Raw genomic sequence first — 13,788 nt, 5'->3', positions numbered from 1 at the left:
TGGAAAAGGCCATCCATAGTTTAAATATTTATCTTCAAGATAACAATTACGGGCCTCCGTGGTGGAGTGGTTAGGAAATCACGCTACGACACCAGGGGTCCCAGGTACAAATCCTGGCCTGGACATGGGTGTTTTTGAGTACTTTTCCATCAATTTCATCATATCACTCATCTCCATCTTCACAAATAAGCCAAAAGTGACACAAGACACAAAGTAAAATAAAGCAAATTAATGAACACACAATTATGACCTTGTAACTTTGTTGTATTTTTCTTTAACTTGACATGTTTGTAAAGAATGATTTCAAATGTACACAGGGCTTACATTTTTTAGTTTTCAACTGATATCTAGCTCTTATGGATTCAAAATAGTTATAATTTCGAACCAGAAGAACACATATTTGCAATATCAACAATAAAATAATTTGCTTTCGTCGAAGTCACGCATATCATAAATACGAAAGTTAATTAAATTAAAAATACATTATTAGGTCCACCATAAAAAATATTATAACTTTTAAAATGCACATTACAGATTTATGAAAGAAATTTTTATAAAAACTAAACTGTTCCAAATAATTGATATGATTCAGATCAAATTACATATTCCCTAAGCGTAATACATTTTTGACGTTGCTTGTAAGGCATGGTAACTTAAAGCAGCCTTAAATGCGCATACCCAATTAAAAATCAAACTAATTTCTATGTGACTACAGTTATTTATATCTAGTAGATACAACTTGTAGATACCACAACTTTCAACATGTCTAGCTCTGTCATCTCTTGACGAAACTAAACACTTCGAGTATGATTGGACTTCATGATGCACATTGTAACTCCAAAATGACCAAAATGTCACTTACCATGCTTTACACCCGAGCCCTTCAATTATACTTTACATTTATGTACTAAACAATAACAAAATGACAGAAGTATTCTCAACTGTAGACAATTTGTCAGGTTGGTAAAATTGATAATTCAGTTAGTGATGCACACTGTCAACTAATAATGATATAGTACCAGTTCATGTACTCATCCATACCTAATATTAATTTAGTTCCAGCCATCAGCTATACACATGTCAGATTGGTATTTTTGGAGTACATTTAAATAATGCACTTGATTTCCCAAACTGGTAGCTTCATTTAACACTGCATGCACGTTTTATTATTGTTCAGCTCTCGTATCACATCAATGTTGAGAATTTCATGTAAGATATTATATTGGAAATATTTGTGGGATGCAATTGAATGACACATTTTGATCTCAATATTTTCACCACTTGGTTTCAATCTGTTGGATAACGAAATTAATTACTTTTAAACTTTTTTTTTTTTGCTCCACAAGAAACAAATTTAATTAATAAGAAGTCTGTATTAGAAGTCTTTGCAGAACATTTTTTTTTCCCACGTGTACTGAAAACTTTTCCAGACAAATATTACTATGCAGTTCACCATATACGATGGTCGATGGACCGGTATGTGTGGTAGAGTGAAGTCACTTAGCTGCGTCAGCCAGTTTGAATCACTTGTATGAAGCTGCTTCTACGAAAGACATCCACGAGGAATTCTGGCAATGTTGCTAGTCTCTCCCATAGTGTTTCTCTTTCTCAGCATGTGTTGCCATCGATCATCGTATGTGGCAACATTGATAGGCCAGGTAAAAATTATTTGTGTTGAAATACTCTGTACTGCTTGACTTCATGTACCATTTGCTATACTGTGCTCTGTGGACTGAATTGAATTAGAATTAACAATTTTTGAAGTGTCTCACATTCAATTTAACAGAAATTTGCTTAAATATAAACATTCCGTTGTGCAGTGGTGTATTCTTCCATGTTAACTGGTTTACCGGTGGTAATCCAACTTTTTTCACATGTATGGAAATTTCCAAAAAAAAATTAAGGTTGTCGGACTTGTTTTTGTTTTATTTTCTAATTATTATCTAATAAATATATACAATAAATAAGAATTGTTGTGTTAAACCAGGTCAAATGTTCAGAATGTACCACTGCCATTGTGCATGCTTTACAGTGCTTGTACAGTGAACATCTCTATTTACAGTTCTTTATTTTCCTTACAAGGCCTCATCACAGCTGCTGTTATTGTTTTTTCAAGACGTTTTAACATCAATCCAGATAATGTAGCAACTCCAATAGCTGCAAGTTTGGGTGATGTGACTTCTCTTGCATTACTTTCTTGGATTTCTACGATTCTCTATGATGCAATAGGTCAGTATGTAAGTCATAAATGATTTGGTTTTCATTGCACCTGACTAACTCTATTTTGATTGCTATCAATACAAACTTTGTAGTTCTCACTTTGTGAATTGATAGGCACGTAGGTTTATTATGTAGATCTTCACACTATTTGTAAACATATTGATAACAATTTTCAATATCAGTTTCTTTTTGGCTTCCTGTATTGGAGATGTCATGTTAAGGCCAGGATTTCTGTTCAGGAGAAGCCCAGCTTTTGGCAACAAAAAACAGTCTGTTGGAAAATCATTAGGGGGAAACTGTATTGAAATAATGATATTGAATGCCCTTAATCATTATGTATGGGTATATTGTGATTACTGCATAAATTATATATTACTTTTGTAGAAAATTTGATTTTCCTGGTGTTTTGACGGAATATGTGTAGTGTAAAATGTTTCAAAATTTGCAAGAAACACCAAAAATCACATACATTTACTAGGGCTGAGACGATGCTGATGCATGACTTTTCACCGATACCAGCTGATACTTTTTCTGCATTTTGATTGTTGGTGGGGTCTTCAAAAATGTCTCACGACATATTCGCAAAGTCTAATTTTCCTGCAAGTTGTGTAAAATTTGAAGTTTGCGGTGAGTTTACATCATTATTATGTGAAAATGTATTTTGCAATTAATATTCTGATGTAATTTATGAGTATTTTAAAAGCAAAACTGGCGAATTTGTGCTAATAATTGGAGTGGAATCCTCACCTACTAATATTAATCAGTATTTTGAATAACTTGTAATTGTTACAATATTCAAGCATTGGGAAATGGGTAAAAAAAATAGTAAAAGTATTGGTATGGTAAGTGGTATGAGCTCATTTCTAAAATTTACATTATTTCATGACTTACTACATGTGAAAAATAGGTTTAGCATGTTGTATTCACTTATAGGTAGAGGCACATATTTTTGTTAAATAAAAAAGCAAAATTTCATTACAAAAAGTCAATTTCGGGTTCAAAGGTGGTAAATAAAATGAAATTTCGCTGTTAAAGTGGAGAAAAAGCTGTATATAAAATGACATTTTGGTTTTAAACATGTGAATATAATCCTAAATTTGATTTAAAAACTGCACTATTACACAAAATAAACATATCCCTTGTAATAGCACATTAAATCATTACCAGAATATTAAGTTTTGTCCTGTATAAAGGAGTCCATTTTTGCTTCTCAAATGTTTGTAACAAAATTAATCAATTTTCCATGAATTGCATAACTCTCAGGATAATTCAGACTTCAGAAAGTGTCGCGTCTGTATATAAATGGCAAATTTCATGTTTAAGAGCCTATTTTGCATTTTGCAGTTCATTTTGCATCATTTCGTGACACCTCACACCTTTCAGAAACATGAAAAATTAACATTACAATGTGTTATTTCACATTTCGTGTTTTCGTCAAAAACTAAATATGCATGCCTCTACTTATAGGCAATTTATAAACAAATATTTATGCTACTTTTTAAATTCAGCACCTCAATCTATAAAATCTACTTTTGTTTCTACAGAGATTTTGTTGTAATTTGGTAAAATTTCGAGAGGGATGCCCAGTGTTCAGTGTTCACATGCCTGGCTATGCCACTAACATCAATCATGGTGATAAAAAGCATTAATAATTTAAGATATATCTGAATTCTGATTTCACCATGGTATTGTGCTTGTTTTAGTGTCCTTGGTCCCAGGTTTGATCATCTAGGGACCCCAAGTTTTCAGTGTGTACTCATGCTGAGGACAGATGGAAAGCTGCTTGAAAGAAATTGTAGCTCTTAAAGCTGTTTCGCCATGGAGTAGTTAAGTAATGTACACGTGTGTGGAAAAAAAAATGCATAAGCTGTTAATTGCTGGGAATTCCTGATAGTATTGCAATTTCACACTATTGTCTTTTAATTGGGGATAATTGATTCATATACTATATTAAACTGTAGATATCAGTCCATGCAGTGGACCTGGCAATTTTTTTTTCACTGTCATTCGTCATTTCTTTTCACAGGGAAGCTTTATTAGAAACAGAATACAATGTCATAACAAAATACAATCTTTTGGCTATTTTTCCACAGTCACCACCGACATTGATACATTTGTCATACCGTGAAATCAATTTCAAGAAGCCCTCCTGGTAAAAATCTGTGCCCAGTGATTTAAGGAAGTTCTTCACAGCCTGTTGCTTCAGAAGTGACATCCCGATAGTGCTGACTTCAACGCAGGAAAAAGGTGGAAGTCTGATGGGGCAAGGTCGGGGATGTAGGCTGGGTGATTCAATCTCCCATTCCATATGACGAATGTGTTCTGCAGTGATGCTTGCTGTGTGGGGTCTTTGCATTGTCGTCCTAGAACAAAACTCCTCGGATTCAAGAGCTCTGGTCTCTTGTGTCGAATGGCGGACTTCAGTTTGCTTAGTGTGTGGCAATAGCGTGCTGCATTGACGGTCCCTGTAGTGAGGTAATTAAAGAAAATGACAGTTTGCTCGTACAGCATCAAGTAGCCATACTGGTTTGCTCATACAGCATCAAGTAGCCATACTGGTTTGCACTGGAATGAGCTCGGGCTGCTTATCTATATTCTTTGACACACTGCACATGTGCCATTGCTCCTCTTCTCTCGCTTATCCCATCGTGAATTCAGGAAAGATTGTATTTTGTTATGGCAATGTGTTTTCTCACTTTGTAATACAGCTTCCCTCTGAAAAAATGACTAAACTTACTTTCGGAATGTGCCTCGTACATGAATTCTGCAGATTCATCTAAATAGGCACATAATGTAAAGTTGTATGCCTTATAAGATTGCAGTAAATAATTTTGCCAGAGGATTGTTTCTGTTGCTGTTTGTTTTTCTTTTTTCTCACCCCCTATACATATATTTTTTTAAAAATATTTTCAGATAAAAGGGATTGGTTGGCTCCATTGATTATATCAGGCTACGTTCTTGTCACTCCGCTTTGGGTATGGATTGCAAAAAAGAATAAACATACTAGGGATGTGCTATATAATGGATGGGTCCCAATAATAGCAGCAATGATCATCAGCAGCATTGGTGGTCTGATTTTGGATAAGATGGTTTTGAAATTTTCTAAGATAGCTGTATTTCAACCTGTTGTCAATGGTGTTGGTGGCAACCTGGTTGCAGTACAAGCAAGCAGGCTTGGGACAGCTCTCCACAGGGATGGTGAATTGGGTACCTTACCAAATGAAGAAACATTGATATGGATCAGCCCAATAGCTGCATTCTTTGGAAAAGGTAAGGCACAGCTTATTGGATATTTCACTTACTACAACAAAAATATGTCATGTTCACTCTTTCCCTGCCAGTGTAAACGTAAGGGATTTGGATTATTTTTAACCAGTCAACTGTTGTTGAGATAAAATAAAGTTTGAGACAATTTTTTTAAACCTTGTACAATTTGTTTGTAATTAATTAAATCTACAACACTTGGCATGAAATTACCTAGCCATGCTTATTTGTATTTATTCTTTGTTACTAGATATTTAAAAAAGGTAAAGTGCTCCCCTGTGCATAGCACCACGCCATGAAGGCATATAGGGGGTGTGGGGGTACCGTCCCACACTTTCTTGATCCGGTCGTGAGTGAGGGTGATGTGATCAGCATCACGCCCCTGACCGCCTTTACCCCTCAGGGTTTCCCCCAGGTACCCATGTTATTCGATGCTGGGTGGGCGCCGGGGCCGCTTCCATCGTTAGAAAAGTTCCCGGATTTGAACCGGCCGGGGATCGAACCCGGGACCTTTAGCATAGTCTCTATTATATATATATATATATATATATATAATATTTCTCCACACTAGGCTTTAGCAATCTTGACATGATCTGTGAACTCTGTTAACTCTAAGCGCACACTAAAGCACACTAGGTGGTAAGTCTTGATGAAGATGTAACTCCTGTTGAACTCCTTTAATTTCTGTTGATCCTCTGGGAAATAACACTGTTCATATTCCACAGATGTCCTTTTAATATTCTTTTAGAATTTATGCACTAATTATTAGACCTTATGCAACTTGCGAGATAAGTATTTTTCCTTCTGAACAGACATGTAGTAAGATAAGCTTCTTCCCCTCAGGCTTGATGCAAGGCAGTTAGCAACAAGTTACAATCCTCCTTCAAAAAATCATAAAATCTTCTTACTAATGACATTAAACTTTATTAGTGAAGATCTGGCACTACCATCCAATATGCTTGTACCAAATTGTTAACTTGCAATTGCAAGATCACGATCATGTGGATCTTACCGGTATGAACGCCTGGGCCAGTATGCCTAACAAACCTCAACCATTACTCTCAAAGCAACTGTTGGTACTCCCCCACCCCCCTTGCTTCCTGTAAACACATGGCAATACATTTTTAAGTTTACAGAAGGGTGAGTCAACTTTTGTAGGTGTGTTTCAGGGGTTCATATCCAGGACAGTGGTGGATGGTGGTCTGAGTCTATGGGTGTGCACCTAAAGTCTCCCATCCAGAAGAAGTGTTGTCACCCCCACCCAATTCTACTAATTGTATTGACAATCCAAGTTATGATGCACCTTTCACTGAATAATGAGACAGTAGCAGAGTTATATTTCATGAAAATTTATAAAAATAAGTTTTATTACAAATTCAAAATGCCCCAGTGATTTCGTTAATCGATCACGAGAAAAGATATGTTGTTTGGTTCCTTTCATGACTTGTAGAAAATTCAGCATTCGATGACCTGAGAGTCACTTGCAAAGCTATACTGATAAACTACTATGGTTTGTAAGGGATAATATTATCACCTTATTTTGTGTAATTACCCAAGTTGAATGCCACATAAACATTTCATCGTACACTTAAGTTACTTACCATCTTTTATGTACTTATTCACTGTAGTCATAGTTATGAGGATCCTCAAAACCCTAATCAAATGCAACTAGTTCTTGCCAGCACCTTTACAAAAATTATCTCAAATCAGTGACACACAGTATAAGTTACAGATTCTCATGTGCACTGAATAATGAATTGGATTGACTGTTCTATGACAAAAATACAAGATTAAACTGATTATTTAAAATTTTCATTGAACTTCCAAATACAAGTCAGTGTGTCTAAATGACACAAATTCCTATGACATTATGAATGTGTTTAATTCAAAATGCTGATATTTTTTAAGTAACTTTTACATACACGTATTTTTCTAGCACCTGTATCAATGTATTCCACCCATCGCATCTGGCCTTGCATTGTTGAATACACTTGTCACTTCATGCTACGAATGAGCCAAAGCTCTATGCTAGCTGCAACCTGTTGATCCCACTCTTCAAAAAACAGACTGAAGCAATAATCTCTGTTCTTTTTTCAGTGTTGACTGCAAAACATTAAACTACTACTTGTTTCTTGAGCAGAGTTTTTGTCCTTGTTTTAAAGCATTCTTCTTCCCTCGCAGATCCACCCAAAACTTGTTGTCAAATATATTATTTCTTTAAACTAAGCAAAGGTAGCAATGAAACATTTTATTTACAACTCTGGTTTTGCTGTCAACTGTTTCCCCCTCCCCTTTCTTTCCTGCCCTTTCCTCATTCAAAGCTAGGCACCAAATGCTTGCAGATTTCAAAAAAAATTGTCAGAATTCATTTGTAGCATGGTTCGAAGGTTGGAAGCATTTAGGAAGACTAGGGGGTGGCCACACGTGATACTAGTCTGTGTTTTTACATAGTGTATTTGCAAATTGACATGTCCTGATACATGCAAAACCCTTGATCAGTCTATATGCTTGCAAAATTGTTTTTATGAGTCTACGTTCCTCAATCATTGTTTACTTTATTTTTTTTATTAGTTCTGTATAGTGCTCCATATACAACCTTTGTCAGAAAAGTTCCAGGACTGAGCTCGTAAAAAATAATTGATTCAACTCTGGAACTAATGGTCCTAGGTTTTGTCAAAATAGTCCCCTCGGCTATCTATACAGAGCTGCCACAGTTTCTGGAGGTCATGGAAGCAAGCAGGGAAAGCTTCATCTAGGATGCTTCTCAGCACATGTCACAAAACCGTTTGGATTTCTACCAATATCTTCATGACGCTTTCCTTTCTGTGGTGTTTGCACACAGGGAGACAAAAAATAATCACAACGGTAACTGGTCGGGTAAATATGGGGGATGTGGTAGAGCAGAGATACGGTGCTTGGACTGATAAAGCAGTATGTGGCCTTGCATTGTCGTGCAATAAGAACCACTGCCCAGATGCCCACAAATCAGAATGGTGCCGCAGAACTGCTTGACGCAAATGTTTCAGGACCTCAATATAAAGGTTTTTGTTTATCGTTTGTCCTTCAGGCAGATATTTATGGTGCACCAAACCTTTAGCATGAAAAAATGAGATCAACATTGTCTTTGGATCATGTTGCACTGAATCTCTGCCCTTCCGAAACCTTTTGTGCCATTCAAAGATAAGACTTCTCGATAATGCCTTGTCACCAAATGTTTGCTGTATCATATTCCATGTTTCACTAGGGGTTTCCCAGCTTAACACAAAACTTAATGTTAACTCTCTGCTCGGAATGCACATCCATCACGACACTTGTGTAACTTCCAACTAAATGCGCCAACAAGCCAAACAGTGGGATGCTAAGCACAGCCCTGCCACCTAGTGTGTTTACATGGAAACACTTCAGGGCCATTTCTATTCAGAACACACATCAGGTGACTGAATAACACTCATTTCTTGTGTTTGAATATCACAGGTAAAGAATAAAAAATCAGTCCTGGAACTTTTCTGACAAAGGTTGTACTTAATCATGGCTTAAATAATAAATATACGTAGAAGAGATACAGTATTTTATTTAACAGTTAGGAAAATAAATCATCAAATTGAATGTAATCAATAAAACAATTTAAAATGCAAGAGCAAAGTTCCAAAAACTAAAAATAGTGATGCTATTTTTTTTTAACAAAGTGTATCTTGTATTATGTGTATATGTTGACCATCCATAAGTCAGAGGAAATTAAACTTTTGGGTAAATCAACCTGAGCGGAGAAGTCGTTAAAAAATCAGGGAATTTAATTTTATATTGAAAAAACTTTAAAAACTGGGGAAATATTTTTTATACTTGCCAAGAATAGTGAAAACTTTTTTCCTCCAATCAGCTCCTTGGTTAGGTATTTTGACTTTTTTTGTTGATTTGTTTTTGACATTGCTCATTTGATTCATATGTGTAACATGGAACAGTTTGTTGTGAGTAAATGAGTGAGAACCCTTGTGCAAGTAATTTAAGTGTACGATCAGATGTTCTTGTAGTAGGAAATAACATTGTTCTTTTTGTTTTTTTAGTTCTGTTTATTTTAATTCAAAATTCTCAATTTACTACAGCATCACATTCTCGGACTGCACGTGTTCTAATGCTGATGGTGATACCTGGACACATCACATTTATTTATACAATCAAAGGCACAATTGGCTATGTGACAGATGACCAAATTTCCTATTCGTTTCTGTTCGTTATAGTTTACCTGATAGCAGCAGTATTACAGGTAAGTTGCATGAGTGGGTACTGTTGCTAATTTATTTCAGATTGTGGTTAGTATGAATGCTTTTCTGATTGTTGTATCAATTTCATGTCTATCTTTCATTGTTATGATAAACCCTGGGAAGTAAATCAGTGATGTAAAATAATTAGGGCTGAGCCGATACACACCGGTATCAGTAAGTATCAGTTGATATTTGTTCACCGATACTGGCCAATACCATTGTTTTTGAGTTGCTAGAAGCACGGCCAAAACGAAAATAAGTTCCCTTTCAAAGGTTCATTCAGCTTTTCCAACTTACCTTTGGTTTTGAAAAAAAAATAGTTGTGCATTTGTTAATTAATCTTGTTCTCAAGTTTCCGTGAACAGCAAGTACGTGACACAAACATCCTTTTGCAGATAAGACTCACAGTCAAGTATCTTGCAAATCAAGGGTAACTTGAAATTATCCCCATAGGATTTCCTTCAACCAGATGCAGTCTTGTGTAACAATAATCCCAATGAGGTTCCGGTAGCTAACAAGGCACCTGGTGTATTGTGGACATCTCTCTGTCTTTAGAGACCTCCCGCAGTCAATACAGTCATTGCCCACGTGAGTGGTGGACGTGTCTGAGACATAGTACATAGCATATTCCTGGAAATTCAAATACCTGGGCTAAACCCACTTTTCTTTTCCAACTTTATGACTTTTGTTGGTCCAGACCTGGATAACTGGGGTTCAACAGGCATGTTTTGGTGGCACAGGGAATGTGACAAGGGATTAATTTTCTTTCAATGACAGTTGATGGCACTTACTTTCTGGAAAGTGTAGTGATGTGTTTGGATTTCCTTCCACGCCAAGCGATAGAACATTGCATTTTTTAGAAATAATTTTCCGAAAGTATATTATATCGAAAGCAGTCACGTTGGAATATCACTGTACTAAAGTTGATCGCCTGATATAGAAGCAAGAGACTGATAAGTTTTCTTTCTCTCCTTAAATTTAGTTTACTATTTATATATAAGGTGAAAAGAGAGAGATTGGTTTCACATTTCAGCTTTACTGTTAGTTTAGTTTTAGATGTTGTGTAAATCGCCAATTTTTATTCTTGTATTCACGGATGATTTAATGTTAGTTTGGGAAGAGTGATCCCTTACTTTTAGATGAGATTGAAGAGGCATGAACTCATTTTTCAACATTGCGGGAGAGGGGGGGGGGGGGGCGATGACTAAGATTGCCTCACTCTTAGCTGCACTTAATATTTCTCGCATATTTGAAACATCGAATCAATTGTCACTTATCTAAAAAAAATTGCTGTAAAGTTGAGATGCATCATTGTAAGAGAGCATCGTTTGGTGGGTTAATTTATTCATTGCCACTTGTCAGATGTGCATACATATAAAATGTAATAATAAAAATTACACACACACATACCGTATTTACTCATGTATAATGCGCACTTTTTTCCAAAATTTTTGCCCCCAAAAACTGTAGTGCGTATTATGCATGGAATAATTCACAGCCAACATGAAACCGTACAGGGTAATTCCATAATTTTGGGACACTTGCATTGATTTTTCATGTTTATGGAACCCTATCATGTTATATATCGTTGTAAAGCTTGAATCCTGCAGTTTCTGAATATGGAAACAGTATTCCATACGAGATAACAACACTAATGTGAAATGCAGTTGAAATAAGGTAATCAAAAAATGAAGAAACTTTCTGATTTTTATGGTACTTTGGATGAACGAAAACATAAGGAAAAAGATAATAAAAATAAAAATGTATTACTGGCCAAATAATATGACACACATGGAGTGTGTAAATTCCTTAATGGAAGAAATCTTGTGCTGCTAACTGCTATTTGGAAGGTCCTGAATGTGCCTCGTATAAATGTTAAATTAGTCACGGAAAGAAAAAGTATATATTTTGAAAAATAAGGAATAAGCAATTGAATACGTATGATGTCATTCACTCTTGATCAGCATAGCAAGAGCTTTACAACCTTCAACTAAGAAAGCCTTTCTTGAAACTGGATTGTACTGCGCATTATACCGCGTGAGGCACCTAAAAGTACCACCTGAAATTGCGAAGAAACCAGAAACAGTAGCGATGTGAGGTTTGCGGGAAACAATAATATCAAATGGGGCTCGTAAATCGGAGGTATGGGGTGGGTCCAAAAATATCGACAAATAGGGCATCTGGAGCAGTCATATTTTTTTAAATAGAACGATATACAATAACATGCATAATATAAAAGAGCACACGTAGAGAAACACAACGCCGTTGGTCTCATGCATCTACTGCACACAGGAACAAAGAGATGGCCATGTGAAAATATGTAAACAAACAAGTGGCCCACTTGACCGTCAGTACCACGGCATGTAAGACTTCTCAGGTGCCTGACAGAACTGCCTTTACGCAGAGCAAGTTTTGATAGCAGGTCCACGAGATCGTGTTAGTTCATAGCAAGCAGTCATAGTGGTAAGAGCGAAGATTATGGTGTTCACAAACAGAAAAAGCGGACATGAACCTGATTTATGGGGAATGCCGAAAGAATGCCTCAGAAGCCTACTGTGTGTACGCAGAGAGATATCCGGACAGACGACAGCCATCTCGACGTCTGTTTGGTAAGTTATTTATTAAATTAAGAGACACCGGAAGTGTAACACCACGAGCACGTGTGCGGAACAAGCCAACTACAGGTGAGGCAGGTGCAACAAATATTCTCGCCGCTGTTGCTTTGAATCCGCACGTTAGCTCCTGTGAAATTGCCAGGGATGCTGGGATGAGTCAGCGAAGTGTATTGCGCATTCTGCACACACACAAGTTTCACCCATATCATATCTCCCTCCATCATGAACTTCACGGGAATGATTTTGTGGACAGTGTTCGGTTTTGCACATGGTTGTTACGACACGACACACCCGATTTGTTACGTATCCTCTTCACTGACGAGGCAACTTTTACCAATCATGGAAATGTCAACCTAAGGAACATGCACTATTGGTCGGTGACAAATCCACATTGGCTTCGCCAAGTGGAACGCCAGCACCCATGGAGTGTGAACGTGTGGTGTGGTATAGTGGGTGAACATCTCATTGGCCCTTTTTTTTATACAAGGGACACTGAATGCTGACCGATACATACAGTTTTTACAACATGAACTGCCTGTACTATTGGAGGACATACCACTTCAGACAAGGAGGGACATGTGGTACCAACATGACGGGTGCCCAGCTCACAGTGCAAGACGTGCTACTTCTAATCTGTGTGCTACAGCATGTGTGGAAAATACATTTCCAAATCGTTGGATTGGACGTGGAGGGCCTGTCAAATGGCCGGCTCGTTCCCCAGATTTAACACAGACTTTTCCTGTGGGGAAAGCTGAAGGACATTGTCTACCGGGATGTGCCAACAACACCAGAGGATATGCAACACCGCATTACTGCGGCCTGTAGGGACATTCCCTACGAGATGATACATTCTGTGCAACGATCTTTGCGTGGGCGCCTCGTTGCCTGTATTGCAGCTGACGGCCACCACTTTGAACACACACTTTGACAGGTTTTCGCTTCTTACGCAGTGGTTCTTCGACATACTGTCATGGTCATTTTCATTATGCTGTAACACTGTCAAATACATGGTGCTGACGATGTCTACTGTATTTTTTCTTCTTCCTCTTCATCTTGTCCAATGGCTTCCGACATCTCATACTTGTACATGCCGTGGTACTGACGGTCAAGTGGGCCACTTGTTAGTTTGTTTACATATTTTCACATGGCCATATCTTCGTTCCTATGTGCAGTAGATGCCTGAGACCAACGGCGTTGTGTTTCTCTGCGAGTGCTCTTTTATATTATGCATGTTATTGTATATCGTTCCATTTAAAAAAATATGACTTTGCTCCAGATGCCCCATTTGTCGATATTTTTCGACCCACCCCATACCTCCGATTTACGAGCCCCATTTGATATTATTGTTTCCCGCAAACCTCACATTGCTACTGTTTCTGGTTTCTTCACTATTTCAGGTGGTACTTTTAGGTGCCTCACGCGGTATACGA

At 37.2% G+C, this 13,788-nt stretch overlaps 1 protein-coding gene across 6 annotated transcripts in view; it reads left to right on the top strand.

Moving 5' to 3' along the window:
• Positions 1–13,788, top strand: part of LOC145984144 (solute carrier family 41 member 1-like) — a 215,095-nt gene that overhangs the window by 174,309 nt on the left and 26,998 nt on the right. For all 6 annotated transcript variants that reach the window (XM_083117599.1, XM_083117600.1, XM_083117603.1 and 3 more), the window contains 3 exons: positions 2,083–2,229; positions 5,134–5,490; positions 9,585–9,745. In XM_083117599.1, the coding sequence (XP_082973725.1) occupies positions 2,083–2,229; positions 5,134–5,490; positions 9,585–9,745 (665 nt within the window). The remainder of the gene's footprint in view (positions 1–2,082; positions 2,230–5,133; positions 5,491–9,584; positions 9,746–13,788) is intronic.

The sequence above is a fragment of the Lepisma saccharinum genome, chromosome 2 (genome assembly GCF_977018435.1).
Source record: "Lepisma saccharinum chromosome 2, izLepSacc3.1, whole genome shotgun sequence".
Classification (NCBI taxonomy): Eukaryota; Metazoa; Arthropoda; class Insecta; order Zygentoma; family Lepismatidae; genus Lepisma; species Lepisma saccharinum.
The sequence above is the reverse complement of the archived record's forward strand: the minus strand, read 5'-3'. Positions and strand labels throughout refer to the sequence as shown.